We start from the raw sequence: 23047 nt of genomic DNA, 5'->3' as shown, positions 1-23047 counted from the left end.
TCCAAATAAGTACTAAAATACTGGGTATCCAGACTTCAAAATGTATTTTGGGGGGACATAATTCAACCCATAATAACTATGGTCTAAAGACCCATGAATAAATCGTAGGAAAGAAAGTTTTGTTTGAAAATTATCTACTTTAACATTCTTTCAAATACCGTAAATTGCTCTTTGAAGCAACTGAAACTCATTTTCATTTTTTTAGAAATGAAATTTCACAGAATCTTTCTACCAAAGTGAAATAAAGAATAAGTGAGCAACTCAATTCAATTCAAGTTGGGGAGGGAGGATGAGAGAGAGGGGAGAGGCGACTGGTGTGCTCTCACTTAATGGGCACAATGTAGAGGTATATGGCACAGTTTTGGGGTGTGGGATACAACTACAAGAGGGACTCTACCTAACAAATGCAAATATTGTAAACTAGTTGTTTGTACCCTCACATTAACCTGAAAAAAACAAAAGAAAGAATAAGAGAACAATTGACATCTGCCAATATTTAATACATGTGTTATTTTAAATACTTCTTTAATTGTATTTTATGACATATTTTCCTAAACATTTTCCAAAATTTTTTGGAAGAATTAATTATAGTGAAAAATATTCATTATCAGAATGAAACACTAACTTTTGCTAATCGATCTTGTTTAAAATGAAACAAGACAGGGTGGCACCTGTGACTCAAAGGGGTAGGGCACCAGCCTCATATGCCAGAGGTGGCAAGTTCAAACCTAGCCCTGGCCAAAAACTATATAAAAAAAAAAAAAACATGAAACAAGACAATGTATGTAAACCATTTAACAATTTGCAACCACTTAATAGCTGTTAATTGCTATTAATATATCTTTAGTATTCTTAGGATTACAACGATTAAACTACATGTGAAACATGTGTAAGAGTACCTAACACATAGTAAGTATTCAACAAATATCCAGCTACAATTATCGTTGTCACCATCATTATATAAGATGATAAAGCGTCCAGAAGTTGGAATACTTCCAACTGGCTTATAGTTTTATTAGGAGAGGTTACTTAAATTTTTAAATAAAGCTATTTAATCTATAGAATTCATCCTTTATCTAATAGGTATTATAAATTCTTTAAATTCAGATATCTTTTTTTTTCAAAACAGAATTACTTAATACTTAACCCCCAGGTATTGATTTTTATTTTACTAGTTACCAAAAACATGACTTTGAAAATAAGATACTGTAATCATAACTGATGTGTTTTTGATGAAAATGCACTTTGTTTACAAATGTGGCATTATTAATCCACAATCAGTACTCCCAGCAACAGAGCAGATTTGACACAGCCTCACTCACACAATTTTTGTGACTAAAGCTTCAGATATCCCAAGAATAGAGATTTGGGATTCAGCTGGTAGCCAAGAGTTCCATTTAATTCAATAGCATTCCCCAAAGTCACTTCCAGCTGAGGTCTGGCTATGAGCTAGTCTTAAATACAAGTCACCAAAAAAAGTCAGGATTTTTTTTTTTAAGTATCTTTTCTAGTTGCTGCTTAAATCTACATTCAAAAGTACAAATATAAAGTTTGAAAAAAAATATAACCACAATAACAATTATGTTCTAAAGCAATCGTTCCATAAAAAATTCCTTTTCATGGTGATGAGTAGGAACTGGTGGTCCTTGGGTTTTTGCTTCAAAATAAATGGTCTGCGGACTGAAAAAAATTTGAGAACCACTGTTCTAACCAACCAAAGTAAATTAGTAGTTATAAAACAGGAATGTTTATCCTCTGAAGGAATACTTTACACTGTGATTTTTGCTTAATGTTAAATCAGCCGTTTTTAATATCAGTTTGAAAATGAAATTTTAATGTATTATCTCCCTCTTATGAATTAGTGTTTATAAACAAGAACATTTAGAAGCTCTTTTTTGTTCTAATAAAATGAAATCTGAAGGAAAACAGTAGCTTATTAAAGCTCTGAGAATAGCTTCTCAGTTCCTTGTCAAGTATCAAAGCCCCATAATTCTTTCCCTTCAAACGACTCTAAAACAAAATGACACCTCTAAGGATTAAAAACATTTTGGAAACCTATAAAAGAAGAAAACATGAAAGCATGTCTGACTCAGGCCTCTCTTCCATACTTCCCTATTTCTCCTATCCTCCCCACATAAGTATGAGTCAGGTAATGTTAACTTTGAATCATACATTTGTTAGTTTCTTTCGAGCATTACATAAACAAGGTTTTGATCATAGCTTATGAGGCAACTGACCTGTAATCATTTGCATTTCAACATATGTAGCTCAAAAAACAGAACAGTAAGTTACCCTACATGCTCTTTTATTTGAATTCCACAGGAAGTTACTCACTGTATTATGTTTTTGTAATATGAGTGCCCTAAAGAAATAGCTCATACTACAATAAAATATTCACACAACCAATGGAAAGAAATAATCCTTGCAGTGAATGGCTTTGATTTAAAAAAAAAATGGAAAGAGATAACTTTCAAGAGTGAGCTATTTGAATTACATTATGTATGCAGGGATACTCCCTTTTTGAAGATAACAATAACTAGTTCCATTCATTGAATACTTCGTGGCAGGCACTATGCTTAATACTTTACAGATGTTATCTCCAATTAATCTTCCCAGCAGTTCTACAAGGTGGATATTATCATCCCTACTTTCAGATGAGGAAAGCAAAGCTTATTCTGCAAATATTTGTGGAGTAACTATTATGTGCCAGTCCCTATTCTATGTAAACTTAAAGCTTAGAGAGATGAAGAAACCTGGAATTTGGACACTGGCCTGTCTCTGCTCTTATCAGGACCCCATCCTGCCTCACTGGAAAGAATGTTTAAAGAAAACATTTCATGTACTTGTGTCATAAAAGGTCCTCACCTTAGTTTCTTACAGATTTTATTAACGTCTTTCATCATATACAACTCTAAAATCATTAAACTTTATACGTATAGGAGAACCTAGAGAAGATCCTTATATTTTCCAAAATTTGCATTTTTCTCAAACAAAATATTTGAATTGATATAGAAATGCATGCTCTTTCTTAAGATGTGTGTCAACCAGGAAAATATTAATACTTTTGAAAAATTTCATAGGCAAAACAAAATTCACATACAAAAGACATGTCACCATGTATTTAGTTAACCTATGGTCTCATGTGAGATAAAATTTGAGCCTAAGTCTTATCTTTCTCTCTGGAAAGAAATAGTTGAATAGTCTCTAGTGATTACTTTTTCTTTTTTGTGAAAAATAAATGTTTTAGAGAATGTAAAAGGAAAAATGTTTTCCTAGAGGTGATGATGATTGCACTTTATGGGTTTTCTATAGTAGTGACAGATCTATATGGACAGAGCTGTGAAGTTTGGATGTATGTGAGGTAGAGATTGCACCATGAGCAATCTCTAGTTAGTCATCTTGCAACTTTTCCAGGGTGATGTAACTCCATTTTGAACAAATGCTATTTTGTTAAATAAATGTCTATTTAAACTTGTATACGAAGGTTATAATTATAGCAGGAAATTGTTGGGGGCAGAGGAGGTTAAGTCTAGTTATCCTGTCATACATTAGGAATGATTTCTTGGAAACCTAGTTCAGATTTTCTACTGAGGTTTGCTGTTTCCCTTTACTGTAGTTTCAAGCAATGATGTTTCAATACTTTGGTTCTAACAGATATTTGTTGAGGAGGTGAGGAGGGCTCAGAAAGTAACTGAATCAGCCTTTTCTGCTGATTTTGCACTGAGGAGGTCAAAAAGACAGAAGAAACTGAAGATGTCCCTTAATGTTATAAGACATGTAGGAATACATTAAAGGTTCAGTGTTTAAAGAATATTGTAGAGCAGTACTGTCTCATAGAACTACAGTCTGAATCCTGATAAGCCACATTTGTAAATATACTTTATAGTAGCCACATAAAAAGTTTTTAAAAGGTGAGACTAATTTAAATGAAATATTTTATTTAACACAATATATTCAAAATATCCTTTCAACATGTAGTCAATTTAAAAGTTATCAATGAGGTTCTGCGCCAGTAGCTCAGTGAGTAGGGCACCAGCCACATACACCAAGGCTGGTGGGTTCGATCCTGGCCCGAACCTGCTAAACAACAATGACAACTGCCACCAAAAATAGCTGGGCATTGTGGTAGGTACCTGTAGTCCCAGCTACTTGGGAAGCTGAGGCAAGAGAATCACTTAAGCCTAAGAGTTTGAGGTTGCTGTCAGCTATGAAGCCACAGCACTCTACCAAGGGCAACATAGTGATACTCTGTCTCAAAAAAAAAATTAATAAATAAATAAGTTATCAATGAGATACTTTACATTCTTTTTTTTTTTTTTTTACTAAGTCTTTGAAATCTGGTATGAGCTTTACACTTACAATACATCTCAATTTGGACCAGCCAACCTCATTTTAAGTGCTCAGTAGCCATGTGGCTAGTGGCTACCATATTAGCCTGCACAGGTCTGGAGATCTGAGGAAACTATTCTTTGAATAGCTAAGCTTAAAGCTCTCCTTTGTTAAACAAGAGGGGAAAAGTAATTCTACTCAAGTCAATAGCAGCCTCTATGTTTAAATATGCTTTTTGCTGCCACCTGCAAGAAAAATCCTTCAGCCTCATTTGATCTTCCCAAATTCATCCAACCAAAGAGAGTGGTTGCACTGCTCTTGGGTTTAACAAAAGCAATAAAAGAAAAAAAGCTATTGTTAACCTCCCTAAAAGCACTTTCTTTTCTTTTGGTGGTAAAAGGAAGGATAGTCTTTTTCTAAATCAATTCACAAATACTTACCAATTCTATGTGCAAAACATCTGTGGTAGTGGTACTCTAACCCATTATTAACAGTTCATTTAACGCTTAATTCCTGAAATGTGACCATTGCTCACATTACTTTCACAAATCAATTAACTTCGTTTTCAAAGTTATTCCTCTGGTTCTCAGGACAAACAGAAATGAATAAAAGTTGATACAATTTGCTTCTTTTTTAAAAGATTGGTTCATCCTTTGGATGGTGTAATTAGCACTGGACAATGTTAGACTGTCTCTTTTCAACTATGTATATTTTTAATAGAGCAAGTATATTAACTAGAATAATTGATCATTAAGGAAATAATTTACCTTAAACCAACCAAATTGACGAACTTTTTTTCGCTATAAGGTTTGGTAATGTGGCACTGCAATGTAAATGAAAGATAAATTAAGCGTTTTGTACATAAATGCAAAAGAATACACAACTCTTCATCTTCAAACTTCTGCAAGCATGTTTTTTCATAGGGTGTTATACAGAAGGTGCTACCAAATTAGCTGAGATTCAGCCCAGGTTGAATTTGCAGCACCTGAATCAAGCATGCTGAGGGAAGGGACAAAAGCACGAACCCAGTGGCCTCATCTGCCTCCTCCCCCAGACCACGCTGAGCCTGTCCAGATGTTGCCCAACCTGAGCTGTCCCCCTGAGTCCAAGGTTGCTGGAGAGGACGCGCAGCAAGAATTTCCGGCTGACTTTTCAGGCTCCCTAAACAGTTGGAGCCTCCCCAGGTGGCCACGAGGCTTCCCAGCCTCAAGCAAGTGCCAAGGGGAGCACTAGCGAAGGCAACCGAAAGAATCCAACACTTGCCTCTAGCAGGCCCAGAGAGAAACCTCGCACCGCCCAGGCAGACCTAGCCCGGCTAGGTGTGGGGCTCTAAGCTCATCCTCACACCTGCGTTAGGGAGGCAGGTGAGGGCTTTCCAGGTATCCGGGTCCCGGATGATGAAAGGAAGCTGTGAATAGGCGTGCACTGGTAGCGCAGCTGGGGACGCCCTGTGGTCGCGGGGCGTGGGAGGACAAGGATGCCTGGACCACGGCCTGAGGAACTGAAGGGACAGGCTAGCCCGGAGATTTCCCTTTGCTTTTTTCCTTCCCTTGCAGGGCGGTTAGCCAGGGGCTGCATTAGCTTTCCACTCAGCCCTGCGACTTTTTACACATTTCTGCCCTGGTACGCTGAGCGCGTAGCGGCACCTGGCGCGGTGTACACGGAGTCTAGTTCTCCTGGGACTCACTCTGGACGTCCAGGCCTTTCCCCTTAAGCCCTCCTGGTCCTCTAGGGCTCTGTCGCCATCGGAGGTTGGGGTTTCCTCAACCCTGGGCTGTCCCATATTGGGCAGGAGGAGGAGTCAGAGCCCCTCCCCTCTCTCTCTCCTCCTCCTCCGCCCACGGCCGGCCTGATTTTTTAATCCAATTTCTTATTTAAAGTCAACAGAGGAGCAGGAACCCCGCGCTCCTGCCTACGAGATATATTTTAATAACTCCCCAACCTCTGCCGGCAGGGGCAGCCTTAAGAAACCTCCCTGTTTTCCTCTTCTTGAAGATTGAGGTAGCAGGGAGTGGGAAGTGTCGAGGGTCGGGGCTGAAGGCAGAGGGCTCCGCGTGCTTGTGGGGGAGGATTGGGAGAAACTCATGCAAGACGAGTGAATCCCAAAGATATAAAAATTAACACAAGAACCCATGGATCAAACCAGTAGCTGAGTCCCCATCCCAGGCACTACGCCTCCCGTGTCCCCATCGAGGGAGGGGGGCAGGTGAATGCCCAGCGTGTGACCCTGGTGAGGGAGAGGCTTGGGCCATTACAGGATGTGCCTGTACTGGGCGCGCTTCACGCATCCCCAGAAGAGACAGGCCAGGCCCCCTCCCTAGGTTCTTGGCACCAGACTGTGCCCCTGGTGCCTTGCCCATCTTCCTCCCTAGCTGGGCGGGGACCACTGTTGTCTCTCATTCCCAAGGAGCCTCCTCTGACCTGCTTGGACCCTTGGCAATTAGAGGCACCTAGACGTTCGCCCCTCCCGCCTTTCCCATTTTTTTTCCCCCGCCTCCCTCCGACGCCCCCAGATCTCTTGGGCTCGCCCTTCCTGAAAGTAGGCGAGGCCCAGCAGCCCAGGCTGGGGCGCAGAAGGAGACGGGTGGGAAGGGGGAGGAGCGGACGCGGCGGCCCGGGGGCGTGCCTTCTGCTAGCCCAGCCCCTGGGTGCGCGCGGCGGTGGCAGCGGCGGCCGTGCCTCGCTCTGAGAGACAGGTATCGCTTAGGCGCCATGTTGTGAGCGGAAGTGGGGGAGCGCGCGGCGGTCGCTGTTCTGCGAGCGGGCGCGGGAACCGGCGGGGGGAGGGGGGCGGAGCCGTAGTCCCGGCGGCGGAAGGAGGAGAGGAAGAAAGGGGCGAGACCCAGTGCCCCGCGGCGGCTGCAGCGCGAGGCATTTACTCGACGCGCGGGCGTCTCTGGCTAGGAGCGCGGTGTGTGGGCGGTCGGCGTCTAGCCCACTCCCGGGCAGCCGCCGCCGCTGCTGCTGCTGCTACTGCTACTGCCACTGCCGCTACCGTGGGGCTCGGGCGGCGACAGAGCGGGGCCGGCCGCGGGGCGGGCGGGGAGGGAGGAGGCGGTGAAGGCGGCGGGCCGGGGGGGAAGATGCCGCTGGCGCAGCTGGCGGACCCGTGGCAGAAGATGGCTGTGGAGAGCCCGTCCGACAGCGCTGAGGTGAGTACGGCAGGGCAGCCGGGGCCGGCGCGCCCCCGCCGGCTCGCACTGTTCCCCGGAGCTGGCCACTCGGCCCCCTCTTCTCTCACTCGCGTCTTCCCTCTGTTGGGAATCTTGGTTTGGGGTGTTAAGGGTGATCCGTTTGCCGATCTGGCCGTTCCTCCCACCCGCACCCTCACCCACTCACCTCCCTCCCGCTCGGGGGGCTGCCGGTGTGTGGCGCGTGGGGTTTGGAGTGGGCGCCGGGGCTCTGCAAGAAGCCAATTTTAATCAACTTTGCGTGGGAAACGCGGGAGGCGGAGTGGGGGCCGGCGGGGAGTAGGGAAGTTTGGCCCTGCCGGGTCAGGGGCTTCCCCAGACCTTGATGACTTTGGAGCCTAAGGGTGGGGTATGGATCGGGTCCACCGGGGAGCGGGGACACGCGCGGGTCCGGCCGAGGGAGGGGATTGCTGTGGGAAGATGGGCGCGCGAGGCAGGAGTGGCGACCTGCGTGGTTTTGGGTAAGGGGGTGCAGGACAGCTGAGGGTTTGCCTCCCCCCATCTGCTGCAGCGGTTTCTGCTGCTGCAAAGGAGAAAGTGGAAACCTGAGGTCCCCCACCCCCTACCTTGTCGTTTCTGAGGTCGCTGAGCTCAAGGACCCGGTCCCTGCGAGTTTAACTTGTTTCCTGTCCATGGAGGTGAGAGGGTGATATTCAAGGAGATCAGCACCCGTCATAAAGGGCTTTCTGGTTTTCCTCACCCAGAATCTGATGACGGTCCCTGAGACAGCCGCCCGAGTGCCCCAAACCCAAACAATATACCCAAACGCGGCAAAACAGAATCTCGCGGGACACATCGCTGCACCTAGCTTTTTGCAGCTGCCCCTGTCCCAGAACCAACTCGGGGTCTGTGAAAATAATCCAGACAAGACCCCTTCCAGGGTATCAGCGCTCCTCTCCGGAGTGCAAAATCAGTTCCTGATGGTGGCGCGTCTGTGATTCTTCCTTCTTGACTTTTTGCTGTCTTCTATCCCCACAGCGTACTTTGGGGGATTACAGGATGATGGGCTTCGTGTGTGTAATAGTTACTGAGTGAGTGACCCCATTTCTGGAAAGCATGACTGAAGCGCGGGGGTGGAATGGGGCAGGCTCTGATGAGTGGTGGACTTGGCGGCAGCCGCTGCCCTGCCGGCCTCCGCAGTATGCGAGGTGGATAGGGTTACTGGTTACGTCAGTAAAACCCAGGCTCAGTTTGATCTGAGATGCGGGACACTTGCATTCTCGAGTATAATGGAGGGGGAGGGGACGGATCAGTTCAAATCGTTTTTCAGTTCTTTCCCAGTCATCCCCACTGCTGTATAAAAATGTTTACTTGTTTTCTTTAACGCAAGCAGGGTTGTAATAGTGTTACAATGGGTGCTTAGTATTTTGCGGCTTGGATCGTACTTGTGAAACCTAAACTAAATGCTGCTCTTCAATAGAAAGGACATGGATACACATTGAAAGAAAGAAAGGGAGAAAGAGAAAGAAAGAAAATCATGTTTCGAGACTGGCAGGATCATAAGAATTCTATTTTAAATTATCAGCCAGTCTAATACTATAAATCTTTTATAAGAAAGTCAAATCTAGAATGTTTAATCATCCTTTGGATGGATAGTATGAAAAACAATATGCGAAGGGGCTCTTTTCATTTTTTTCATTCAGGGATTTTTTTTTTTTTGCATTAAACAATATAGCTAAAAGGTTGATAAAATATTCTCAACGTGTTGAACTAATGGAAAGAAATTGAATTTGCTTTGAGCCTGATTTTTAGATACATACATTAACAATTGCAACTAAGGATCAATCCTCATTTCTGCTTGGCATTTATCAATATGTAGGAAAAATATCATTTAAAATTCCACCTTATCCCGGTCGGGTGCGGTGGCTGACGCCTGTAATCCTAGCACACTAGGAAGCCCAGGCGGGAGGATCTCTTGTGCCCAGGAGTTTGAGCCCAGCCTGAGCAAGAGCGTGCCCCATCGCTACTAAAAATAGAAAAACTAGCCGGGCATGTGGCAAGGCGGCTGTAGTTCCAGCTACTCAGGAGGCTTAGGCAGGAGGATTGCTTGAACCCTGGAGTTTGAGGTTGCTGTGAGCTAGGCTGAGGGCATGGCACTTTAGCCTGGGTAGCAGAGTGAGACTCTGACTTAAAAAAAAAATTCCACCTTATCCTGAGGTTGCTGTGAGCTAGGCTGAGGGTATGGTACTTTAGCCTAGGCAGCAGAGTGAGACTCTGACTTAAAAAAAAAAAAAAAAAAATCCACATTATCCTTTATTGAATACATTTGGATAAGGAAGACACAAAACTGATATTTATTTAACACTTACTGTGGGCCAGGTACTGTGCTACATACTGTTTCATTTTACTTTTCCTATGAAAAGTAAGGGTAGGTTTATGGTCCCATTGTTACAGATTAGGAAATCAAATCTCAGAAGTTAAGTGTATAAAGATTATAAATAGTAAACGGCAGAGCCATAATTCAAAGCCAGATTGATAAAGTTCATGTGTTTTTGCTTTATATTTGGGTAGATGCTTCAAATCGTCTGTGGAAAAATTCAGAATATTAATAAACCAGTAGTTAGATGTCATGTATTTTTCAGAAACAAATAGAGTATTATAAGAGGTCTCATTTGGTAAACCTTGTTGTTTCAGTTGTTATCATGTTGTCCAGAACTTGGCAGATAGGATTCCATAATTTGCCATTTTCTAAGAATTTTCTTGCTATTCTGACATAGGTATGTCAAACAGAGCCAGTGTTGCCTAGATTTATTAAAACTAGAGTGTAACAAGTTGCCTTTAGATATTTTGATTCCTTCAGTTCGGATGTTTCAAGTAAAATATTTCTGATCTAATTTGTAGTTATTGATACCAATGAAAAAAGGGTTGAGAAGTTCCACTCAGCGGTCTAATATGGATGCTCACTATTGTACTATCTCTTGCCCCGTAGGTCCCTATCACATAATAATTGTATTTTACCAGAGTAACATCTTTTTATTAAAAAGTCATTTACTTGAGTAAATGCATCATTTTTTTCCCTCCAGGCTAAAGGATTTCAGGGTTGGTCTTTTATAGGAATTACAGTCTCATCCCTAGTAGACTGTCAGCTCTTAAGAGCAGATACTTTTTTTTTCTGTCTAAATTCTGAGCATTCAACACAATGCCTGGCACTTACATATATAGACTCAATAAATGCCTGCTGAATGAATTGTGTAGTTCAGTAACAGGATGATTATGAATCTTAACCTGTTTTTATTTTAATCTTAATGTTGAAATACAAACAATTTTAAAAGACCTGAGTGCCTCACTAAAAACACCGGCAGTTTCTTCAGTTACTCCTTTACACCAACCTTCCTGCTTTAAGACCTCACACGAGTCTCTCATAGTGCTCAAAACAAAAAAACCCTTGTGGTTGAACTCAAACGTGGGTCAGAACATGATAGGCTAGAACTAGGTTGAATGTTTAAAGAAGCAAATTTAGGATTATAAAGGAAGTACTATGTAAGCAAAGTAAGGGTTAGTACAAGATAAAAAACAAAATACTTCCTAAGTGGTCTGGGTGGATTCAGAACTCTTCAACAAGTTATTTAAAGATGGTAGTATGCTTTTGAATCTTTGACTTTTCAGGAGATGGATAGCAAGGAATTGTGACTCTTCTGTTCTATAAATTACTTGCCACTGCTGTTAGGGACAGAATTTACTAGATCATGACCCTGACCTAATGTGACACTTTTTTCTGAGTTGCAGTAGAGTAGGTATAAAATTAGTAAATTCAAATATGAATGGTTTAGGTTTTTAAAATAATAAAATTGAGATTATTTTGCTTTAAATGTGTTATATAAAAATGGTCACAATATAATGTGTTATATACAATAGTTTATACAGTGTTTTACACAATGTGTTGTCTAAAAATAACACCTTGATTTTCTTTAAGTATCCATAAGGCATTGAAAAATATTAACTATAAAAATATTTTATTATAAAAAAAGAGACCCTTGTGTTGGAGGTCATATTTAGTGAATGTATAGCCATTTTTAACCTTAAAGATTATATAATCTATATATTACATGGATTCTATTTCTACTACATCAATATTATATAGATTTCCCTTGTCTATAGGGAAAATGTTCTATTAAAGTATGATCATTGATTTTGTTAAAAAAAAAAAAACTGTTTTATTAAGTTTCCTTTTCCTGTTTCATTTTTACTACCTTTCAGGTTTTTTTCTTTCCCCCAAGTGAAGATCTGAGGAGAGGACAGGTATTGTTACATGTTAACTGTCAAGTAACCGTGACACATTATTGAACACTTCATTGTTTTTCAGTGATTATGATATAGGATGTCAGTTTTTTTAAATCTGGGAAAGTTTGCTTTATTTTGCCACCTTGATCCTGTACTAATCGGGTAGATCCAAAATGTGAAACTTCCTGGGTGCATTTAAATTTTAAGATAAAGAGAGAAACTTTTATCTTATTAAAGAACCATATAGGCAAACTGTCTTTAAGTACGTTTCTGGAAATCATAATATATGATTTGAAGAGTGACATAATTGGGCTATACACTTCTGACCAAGGACTCGTTCAGTAAGTTATAGATAGAATGATCAAAAATGTAATAGATTATTTATCTAGAATTCTGAATTGCAGAAAAATTGCCCTGAAGTATTTTTTTAGTTTCTTGTCCACTGAAAAAATTACACCATTGTGATAATTAACAAGATTTGCTCTACAGGTCTGTGCTCAGGGACATGTGATCTGCCAGGCTGTGAATTATGGGTGAAGTCAGAGTGGCTCAATTCACCCAGTACAGAATGGGCACTTTAGACCCAGTGGTTCAGATTATAATGAATGACTGACACGTTGGTGGTCTCCCTGGTAATGCATGAGTGTGATAGTACTCGGTTGTTTATGTAGTACTCAGTTGTTTATTTGTCTTAGTGAATAACAAATCTGAAGCTTTGGAATACAATTATGCAAATACATATTTTATGTGTACACACACCATTCCCCAGTTGACATAACAGAAAAAGCAAGTAACTGCATTTTAATATCTAGCATTAGATGTCTCCCCTCATCAGTGTGTTCTTTTGGAGTTAATACAGTGACCTCTATTGTTAATCTGGAACAAAGATATCAGCTATTCTGGTTTATAAATTCAATATCAGAAAACATTAAAGTAAAAAACAAATGTATACAAATATACTAAATACATTTTATAAAACAGGTTCAGGATAAAATGTATCCATGTGACACATAAGAAATGTTTTAATACATTTGGTCTATTTAATTTTTGGACAGTTTATCAAGCTGTAGAATTAGAAATCCAATATTTTTTAAATTTTTTTATTAAATCATAACTGTATACATTAATGCATTTATGGGGTACAGTGTGCCGATTTTATATTGCAAGGGTACATGTCAAATCTATTAAGAGTGGAGTTTGGGCTTGGCGCCTGTGGCTAAGGCGCCAGCCACATACACCTGAGCTGGTGGGTTCGAATCCAGCCCAGGCCCACCAAACAACAATGACGGCTGCAACCAAAAAATGGCCGGGCGCAGGGGCAGGCACCTGTAGTCCCAGCTACTTGGGAGGCAGAGGCGGGAAAATCGCTTGACCCAGGAGTTGGAGGTTGCTGTGAGCTGTGATGCCACCACACACTACCCAGAGTGACAACTTGAGGCTCTGTCTCAAAAAAAAAGAGTAGAGTTCAAGGTTGGTTTATTCTTAGCCAAATGTCTTTGATTTTGCAATTAAACTCCACTTTGAAGTCAAAAAAAAAAAAAAAGAGTGGAGTTTGAAGAAAGCCAATATTTATTAATCCCCAATGCACAAAACCAGAGGAGGAGGTTGTTTCTTAGGTTAAGCAAACTGTAAAAGGTAACAGTAAGATAAGTAACCATTTCAATTTTGCTTTTCTTTAATATTTATAAGGAATTTTGTGGGATAATTGGAATTAATGGCAAAGTATTAAAGAACATAAGCTTTGAAGCCATAAAGACCTGTGTTTGAGTCCTGGTTCTGCCACTTAACTTTGTAAGCATATACAAGTTATTTAATGTCTCTATGCTTCAACATCCTAATCTGTAAATTAGAGATGAAAAAATTATCTACCTCACAGGATTGTGGTAATAAATAAATGAAATGATAATGGCTGTAAAATACTTGGTTCAGTACATGGTTTAAATGTTTAATAAATAATAATTGTAGTGAATCATCTCTCTTGAAAGAACTGCCTGAGAAAGTTGTTTTTTCTTTTAGGATAATTTTTTAGAATCCATTAGAAAAATTAAAAATTATTTATTTGATTGATCTATTTTAATAGAGTCATTATAATATCTGAATATAATTGTAAGGGTAAGGTGAACAGAAATTTCTTGAATCTTGTCCTTTTTGTATTGTTCCCTTCCTCAATATTATCTTTAAAGGGTAAATAAAAAGAACATTATGAAGAATATGTGTGGAAGAAGAAAGTTTGTTCGCATCTAACATTGCTTAAATTGGAAGGCGTTTCACAATCCATGGCATGGCGTAGTTTATTAGTAGGGGATTTTTTTCTTTAATGAGATACAAAATAATACTGTACCTTACCCTTGATTATATCTTATCAATGAAATATAGTGTGTCCTGTCTGTCAACCTCTTGAAGGTACTGTGTCCCTAAAGAAATGGTTAAAGTCAGTATGTAGCATCACTAGGTGGAATTTTAACTTTGTTTCTAAAACAAAATGTGAACATCTTTTTAAATTTTAGGATCAATTAGTTCTAATTTCATTTTTAGGGAAAGAAATTAACATGTCTTCATTGCTGTAAAATACATTTGCTTTGGTCATTTGAATGTGCCATAAATGAGTTTTCCTGTCTAGAAATACAACCTTTGGATTTTGTCTGTTATGTGCTGTTAGTACTTAAGGAACTCTAAAGAGGACTTAATGGTATTTTTCAAACCTAGAGGTCTCTGGAGGTATGTTAAAAGGTGTGTCTGTGCCCCAACAATCACCTTCCTCCAACAACAATCACCACCACCATCCAAGGGAGTATGGCATAATAAGTTTAGGAAATGTAAAGTTAAACTAGATTTAACCAGTGTCTTTTCTGCATAACTTAGAACTTTTAAGATGTAGCATATGATGAATCTGCAAAATGCATATAACCCCCACCTTTTGAGACTTGATATCAAAACTCCTTTTTCATTAACCACCTATTGAAGTCTCAAAGAACATAACGTGCTTTGCAGAACACAGTTTTGGGTAGTCTCATATTGCTTGGAAATGAGCTGTTCATGTTTGAGTCTAGGAAAGCCTTTTCTTTAAACTGAGTTTTTGTTTCATTTTGAATTGAAATCTTTCAAAATTGTACGAAAATTGTCCATCTTAATAGTGAACTAAAATTTAAATGTAATTTAAATAAAAGTTTAAAAATATACTTTTTAAATTCAATGTTCTGAAGCTTAATGATCATACTCTACCATAACATCAAGCTTATTGCCTCTACTAAGTGGCCCCTTACATTGACTTGTTTTGTAACTGAAGTTGAATATTCATAGTTTTAAAAATTATCTTATTACGGGGTGGCACCTGTGGCTCAGTGAGTAGGGTGCCGGCCCCATATGCCGAGGGTGGAGGGTTCAAACCCAGCCCTGGCCAAACTGCAACAAAAAATAGCCGGCGTTGTGACTGGCGCCTGTAGTCCCAGCTGCTCGGGAGGCTGAGGCAAGAGAATCCCATAAGCCCAAGAGTTAGAGGTTGCTGTGAGCCGTGTGACGCCACGGCACTCTACCCGAGGGCGGTATAGTGAGACTCTGTCTCTACAAAAAAAAAAAAAATTATCTTATTACATATATGCCACTTCATGATACTGTTAATCCACCTACTTCCCCCATTCTCCTTTTAACTAATTGCTACTAACTTGCAGTTACTAGAGAACAGATAGGTAGGTTAATATTTTGATGCAGCCATTTTGAACTCAGGAATACTTCATTTTTTAAAAAAGTTATAGCTTTTTATTGTTTCTGCCCATCATGTACAAATACCTCTAGAGTCAGGGGTATTTGCTGGACATATTACCTAATAATGGTGATTTTATGTTTTGATATGCTGTAACAGAATGGCTCCATTACTAGCATTACCTCCTCTGCATATTTACCTTCTTCTCTTGAAGATGTCACCTAGAAAGTAGAATGTGAATGAACTAAAGAACAGGTAGCTGTAAGATGGAAGCTGTCCTGCTGTCCCACCTGGAGTCACATTTCCACATTGTGAGTCCTTTTGTGGTGTTCTTATGAAATAATGCTAGTTTCCTAAATATTAGATACCCTATACTTAGATGTCAATCTGAAAGCTCTTTTCAATTTCTTGCCATTCTTCTCCCCTATTAGTATAAGTAAAATTATAAATGTAGCATAAGTTAAATCCGATTTCCCCATTTTAACTGATATACCTGTAGTCTTTTACATACCTTAAAAAAGTAGTTCTGTTTTATCTGGTTTCTTGTACCCTCAATTAATTCCAACAACAAAAAAAAAGGTAGTTCTGTTTTGTCCACCATAAAATTGATTTTTATAATCTTACCTATGATGATCTCTTCATATCTAAACTGGTCAGTCTAGATTTCTGTGAACTTGGCTCTAATTCTTTAGCCCACAAAGCTTGTTATGAGAAACTTGGTTCAGTCATTTGATATGGTTTAGAAGCAGATGTCACATGATAGCCTAAGCAAAAGACCCTTTTGACATTAATAGATTGAAGTGCACCTTAAGTGCAGTGGTTTAGGGGAAATCTTCACTTCAGAAATCCTGTAAAACTTGTAGTAAAAAACTCAGGGGCCTAGACTGTTAATTTAATTTTTTACATTTAACAGGGGCATCTATCTGAAAACAATATAAGATAATAATAAAGATTTACTTTAATAAAATTTCCAGATGAATACTGTTCAGTACAGTAGCCACTAACCACATATGCCTGTTGAGCACTTGAAATGTGGCTAGTTTGACTGAGGAACTGAATTTTTAATTTCATTTTTAATTAATTTAAATTTAATTGTCACCAATGGCTATTTGCTACCATATTGAACAGTATAATTGTAGAGTATAGGGTAATTGAACCCTTTTTCTACACTAGTATTTTTTCAATTCTACTTTCTGTTACTTGTATTTTGAAATTAATAGGCTAAACCTTTTCTAAGAAAATATATTTAATATGATTTTTCAAATTATGTTTAATCAGGTTTGTTTTGTCCCTTTTCAACCCTGAAGATATTGGTAAATCCTACCAGGTGATACATAACCCCTTAAATCACTATTCTACTCTTTCTACGACTTTACTAGTTTTACAGTGACATTTTCTCCTTCAAGTGATAGATAACACTGAAGCATTGTGAAAATTTAAATATCAAAAAATGTAATTATAAGTTTTTTGTTGTGGGCTGAGTTGTGGACAGAGATATAAACAATAAGAATAACGTCTCAGGGTAAGGATAGAAAATACATAACTATATATTATTAGATGAATGAATTACATGATTTTTTAAAGTACTGCATTATATTCAGTATACTGTGCGATTAAAACTGGAAAAGTGGATTGATAGATCTTAGAACATGAAAGTGTTTTTAAAAATTTAGCATAGAATTTTAGATCTGAGGCCAATTTAGCCTTTATTCTATTTATTCACATAAGGCAGTGTTTTCAACCTGTTTTATCTCACAGCATCCTTGAACCTATAGTTAAACTTCCCTGGCACACTTAAATTATGTTGATCAAAAAAAGTTAAAAAAAAAAAGTATACTTACTGTGGTTTGAATTTCTTTTAAAACTAGCTTATTTAATGATTTTCGAAAATTTTCAAGGTACAGCTAAGATCTTCTCATGACACAACAGTGCGCCCCAACACACCGGTTGAAAATCACTAATGTAAGGAAATTGAGGCCAGACAAGTGGTTCATGCCTGTCATCCCAGCACTTTGGGAGGCTGAGGTGGAAAGATGGCTTGAGGCCAGGAGTTGTGAGGCTTCAGTGAGCTATGTTCACCCTACCACAGTCCAGCCCAGGAGAAAGAGTGGGACCCTTTCTCAAAAGAAAGGCACTGCCTGGTGACTCCCGCCTGTAATCCTAGCACTCTGCAAGGCCAATGCAGGAGGATCACTTGAGGCCAGGAGTTCAAGACTAGTCTGGATTGAACACAGACCCTGTCTCTACAAAAAAAAATGTTTAAAAAAGAAAACTGAGCCTTATTCAGGCAGACCTCTGCACCAGGTCATATGTTGACAAAGTTAGAGCTGAGCTATGCAACACATTTCATTTCACTAAAATTTATTTTGCTGTCCATGGTATGTTAATACAATTTTTTAATTTTATCAAAACTATCCCAAGTAAATCCCGAAAGAGCCACAATGCATAGAAGTTCAGATGTTACTTTTTTTCTACCCTCGGATAACTTCAACTCATTTACTGTGTCAGAGTATTCAAGTCCAAAGTAAGCTAATGTATAGCCTTGCCTTAGCCTTAATTTATAAGTCTAGAATATAATCCTTAGTTTACAAAAACAACTTTAGAACAGTCCTGCCTACAAACAAATGGTGGGGGGAGGGCATGGTTTGTCAAGATCACTGTTCTTTCTTCCCCAAGTGGAGCTGGAAGACAACTCATGTTTACTGAATGCTCCCTTTGACTAGACACTGTCACCTTGAACAAGGTAGACGTAATTATCCTCAGCTTAAAGTTGAGGAAACTGAAGCCTGGAGAGGTTAAGTGACATGCTCATGGTTGCACAGCTAGTAAATTGAAGGAACCTGGATTCAAATCCAATCCAGGTTGCAAGTTCCATTGACTTTCCACTAGACTGCCCAGCTTGAACTGAGAACAACATCTAGTTGAGTGACTCGGTCTGGATGAAATCTGCTATAGGGGAGAAAGAATCCAGGTGGTTTGCATGAGTAGCTGTTTTTGTGGGAATGTAGAGGATGTGTGTGTATACATACACACCCCACCCTTAGATTAAATGAAGCTCTTCTCTCACCAAAGGAGCCTACAGAGAAGATGTGATCCTGGCATGAACTAGGAATACTGCTCATAATAGTGGCAATATTTAATCAATAGGTAGAGTTAATAAAAATTAGTGAAATTGATACTACTTTCCAAATGCAGAGTAGGTTAAATAGGCTTTTGTGGACTGGCATTTATAACATTGTATAGGAAAATTCTTTGAGATTTTTAAACAGCTGTCTTACAAATGAAACAAAATGTTTTATGTTTAAATAAAAATTACAATATTTGGGAAAAGAGGGCTGCCTAAACATTACTGAACAGCTCCCCTTACAGAAACCCCTAGGTTGAGTGTGTTCTGTTCTTTGTAGCTTATTAATCATTACCTCCTTATGTTTGCATCTTCTTTTAAAAAAAAAAAAGTCTATTTGACACTCCCTCAAAGTGCCAAAAAAGAGGATCTGGCTTAAGCCAAAAAAGTTAATTATTTTGCCATAGTATAAGAAAAGGAAATTTAAAAGCAAAGCTATGCAGTCATTAGGTTTTATTCTATAGACTTTTAAACTATTAGGTAAAATAGCTCTAATTCTTTTTAAAAATTGAGTTATTTACATTGAACTTAAAATTCACCCTTGTAAAGCATACAATTCATTTATCAATATATTCACAGAGCTGTGCTACCATCACCACTATCTAATTCTAGAACATTTTCATTACCCCCAAAGAAATTTCATACTCACTAGTAGGCATTCCCTATTCCCCCCTTCCCCTGGCCCCTGGCAACCACTAGTCTACGTTCTGTCTCTAGATTTTTCTATTCTTGACATGTAGTGGAATTCTGCAGTATGTGACCTTTTTTGTCTGCCTTTTTTCCCTTAATATTTTCATGGTTTATCCATGCTGTATAGCATGTATCATTACTTCATTCTTTTTTATGGCTGAATAATATTCCTTTGTGTGGATATACCACATTTATTCATTTATCAGTTGACTTTTGAGTTGTTTCTACTTTTTGACTATTATGAATAATGCCACTATGAACACTTATATTAAGTCTTTATATGAACATATATTTTCAGTTCTCTTGGATATATGTACATAGGAGTGGAATTGCTGGTCATGATAAATTTACACTTAACAATTTCAGGAATTGCCAAACTGTTTTCCAACTGGCCTGCACCATTTTACATTCCCACCAGCAGCATATGACAGTTCTAGTTTCTTTACATCTTTGCCAGCATGAATTGTATTTTTTACTATAGCCACCTAGTGGGTGTGGAATGGTATCTCATTGTGCTTTTAATTTGCATTTCCCTGACAGCTAGTGATCTTAAAGATCTTTTCATATGCTTATTGTCTATTTGTGCACATAATTTTTATGCTTATTTTGTTACTTATTTGGGCACTTAAATTGGAGTTTTGCTCTCTATAGAAGTTGATACAGAAGTTTCTTGTTTAGGGCAGCGCCTGTGGCTCAAGGAGTAGGGCGCTGGTCCCATATGCCGGAGGTGGCGGGTTCAAACCCAGCCCCGGCCAAAAACCACAAAAAAAAAAAAAAAAAAAAAAAAAGTTTAGGGCGGCGCCTGTGGCTCAGTCAGTAAGGCGCCGGCCCCATATACCGAAGGTGGCGGGTTCAAACCCGGCCCCGGCCAAACTGCAAAACCAAAAAATAGCCGGGCGTTGTGGCGGGCGCCTGTAGTCCCAGCTACTTGGGAGGCTGAGGCAAGAGAATCGCTTAAGCCCAGGAGTTGGAGGTTGCTGTGAGCTGTGTGAGGCCATGGCACTCTACCGAGGGCCATAAAGTGAGACTCTGTCTCTACAAAAAAAAAAAAAAAAAAGAAGTTTCTTGTTTAGTTTATATTAAGTATGTACTTCTCAAAAACCTTAATTTAATACGTGCTTCTAAAGATTTTCTTTATTTTTAGATGTAATAAATGAAGAGCTTTTTCTATCACAACGGCTTCCCAACTGGGTTATTAAAGTCCTAGGTTCTATGAAAGTGCCTTCAATACCTCATCACCCCTTCTCTTAGCCAGAGCAGAACTCCTAGAGGAACACAACAAGAAGTTTAAATATTAGTTATAGAAAGTTACAGAAAGAAAGCAAGGATTGAAGCAGTGACATTTTTTCTTAGCATCTTCTCAGTCTTGTTATACTCTTCTGTTGTTTCTCATTTAAAGGAAAAGCAGGTCTTAATTGACGGTTATTCAAAACAAAAAGTATAGAATCTCTGAAATTAAGTATGTCAACAGATAAATGGAATTCTTTTCAAGACTTCATTTCATTTCAAATAAAATGGAATATACAGGTGTTTCATTTGAAGAAGTAAAAACAAAACCCTATTTGTTTCCTTTCCTTCTTCATGTTCCTGCTTTCTATTAGTATAATTAAAGAGGAATAATGATCACAATGGATATTGATGGCAGTAAGGGGGACTACTTAGGGGAAGTTAAAAAATAAAATTTGCCTTATATTAATAGAACAGTTCATAAATGAGTTTTTTTTTTTTTTTTTGAGACAGAGTCTTGCTCTGTCTCCCTGGGTAAAGTGCAGTGACATCAGAGTTCACAGCAACCTCAAACTCCTGGGCTCAAGTGATCCTCTTGCCTCAGCCTCCCAAGTAGCTGGGACTACAGGTGCACATCATGATGCCCAGTTAACTTTTCTGTTTTTAGTAGAGACAGAGTCTCACCCTTGCTCAGGCTGCTCTCAAACTCCTGAGTTCAAGCAGTCCTCCTGTCTTGGCCTCCCAGGTGCTAGGATTACAGGTGTGAGCCACCAGGCCTGACTATAAATCAATTTTAAAGCAATCTTTTTCTTCTGTCTCACTAAGTATGTATTAGTATAGTACTAGGTGAAATGAATTAAATGGAATTCTTTCCTTTTGAAATAATAACAGTCTAAGAGTACAGGGGCAGACAGGCACGAAGCAAGCTAAATTAGTAAAGAATAATATAAACAGGTATAATTGGAATTTTAGGGGGAAGTTATGATGTATAATGTTATAACAGCTTTCCATAATGCATTTTGAACCATAACATGGAAAGCTAGATGGTATTTTCAACATAAAAATAAATCACTTGGAGGATACTTGTGGTTATACAAAGATGGAAGAACCCTATTCCTCCTAGGTTCTCCCTTAGAACTACAACACCTTAGACATACACAACAAACAAGCACAGGAACACTCTAAAAGTGGAAAAAGAAGACAGACTGCCTACAGACCTTGAGATTCAAGGAATAATACAAGTAGTGGGTTCCCTGGGTTTTCCTATTGCATCCTGGACAGAGTGCTATAAAAGCCTCCAAACTGAAAGCACCAACAGGTACAGACAAAAAGAGCTCCAAGCTGTTTTCTTTAACCAAATAATTGGTGAATGGGCAGTCAAACAAGCCTAAGCCTTTATGACAATACCCACCCTGCTGGGGCCAAACATCAACAGAAAAACCCCACCCTACCCCAAAGAAGCCAATAGGAATAAGGTTCTGTCTGACTCTCCAACCCAGTGGTGTTGGCTGAGGAGACCGGGGACCTAAGTGTCTATGCCCTGCATAGCAAAAGCAGGTAGCACTTTGGTTCCCCCTACTGGGTGATTTTGGCAGACCAGGCAGGGAGCTGTTCTTCCATCAACCCCACTCTGTGCAGGACATTGTACTCTGACCAGGGTGGTGTCAGTGAGGTCTAGCAGCAGATTGAGTCTTCACTCCAACCCAGAAGCAGTGAGACATTAAGCCTCTATACCTGACATCAACAAGGCAGAACAAGATGGTTGGAGGTGGGCTCCTCAACACTGCTTGCATCTAATGATGTCAGTAGGGCCCATTGGAGAACTGAGCCTTTACCCTCATCTAAAAAGTGATGGATGGCAGGGCTAGTTGGCACTCTGCTTCCCTCTTCCCCATCCTGTGCTGTTAGCTGGGTCCTTTGGAGGAACTGAGCTTTGGACTCTATGGTACAGCAACAAAGAATTGTGAGTCAGCCCTCTGCTTTCCCCCTCCCTATCATCAGGGGGCCCAGCTTGAATTTACACCCCCTACTCAGAGACAATGAGGTGATGCTGGTTGGTGCCCTACTTTCGCTGGGACTGGAGCTGAACTTCCATCCTACCTATCTGCAACAAAATAGTGTGAGTCATTGCTCTACTTTTGTCTGGATGGTATTGGTGAAGCCCAGAAGGAAGCTGAACATACACACTCACCCTGCCCTTATACTACACCTCAACAAGAGGACTACCTGCTAAAAAAGAAGGTTTAATAATATCCAGAGTCTGAAAATCTCCAAAATGCCTATTAATCAAAAATCATTTATACAAAGAACCAGGAAAATCACAACATGAATGAGAAAAGACAACACACCAATACTGTGATAATTTAGATGTTGGAATTATCTGAGTAAGATTTTAAAGTAGCCATTTTAAAAATGTTCCAGTGAGCAATCACAAATGCACTTGAAACAAATGAAAAATTAGTCTCAGAAAAGCAAGATATAAAGAAAAAACAAAATTTATAACTGAAAGATTAACTGAAATAAACTAAGCTCAAGAAGAACGGAGATGACAGGAGAGAATCAGAA

At 39.5% G+C, this 23047-nt stretch overlaps 1 protein-coding gene across 6 annotated transcripts in view; it reads left to right on the top strand.

Moving 5' to 3' along the window:
- Window positions 1–6921: 6921 nt before the first annotated feature.
- The window catches only part of RPS6KA3 (ribosomal protein S6 kinase A3), a 135453-nt gene continuing 119327 nt past the window's right edge, over window positions 6922–23047 (top strand). For 3 of the 6 annotated variants that reach the window (XM_053579808.1, XM_053579807.1, XM_053579804.1), the window contains exon 1: window positions 7366–7481. Coding sequence is in view for 2 of the 6 variants with exons in the window: in XM_053579803.1 (XP_053435778.1) it covers window positions 7413–7481 (69 nt within the window). In the remaining 4 variants the exon portion in view is untranslated. The other 3 variants (XM_053579803.1, XM_053579802.1, XM_053579805.1) reach the window with 2 other exon arrangements.

The sequence above is a fragment of the Nycticebus coucang genome, chromosome X (assembly GCF_027406575.1).
Source record: "Nycticebus coucang isolate mNycCou1 chromosome X, mNycCou1.pri, whole genome shotgun sequence".
In the NCBI taxonomy this organism is placed as follows: Eukaryota; Metazoa; Chordata; class Mammalia; order Primates; family Lorisidae; genus Nycticebus; species Nycticebus coucang.
The sequence above is the reverse complement of the archived record's forward strand: the minus strand, read 5'-3'. Positions and strand labels throughout refer to the sequence as shown.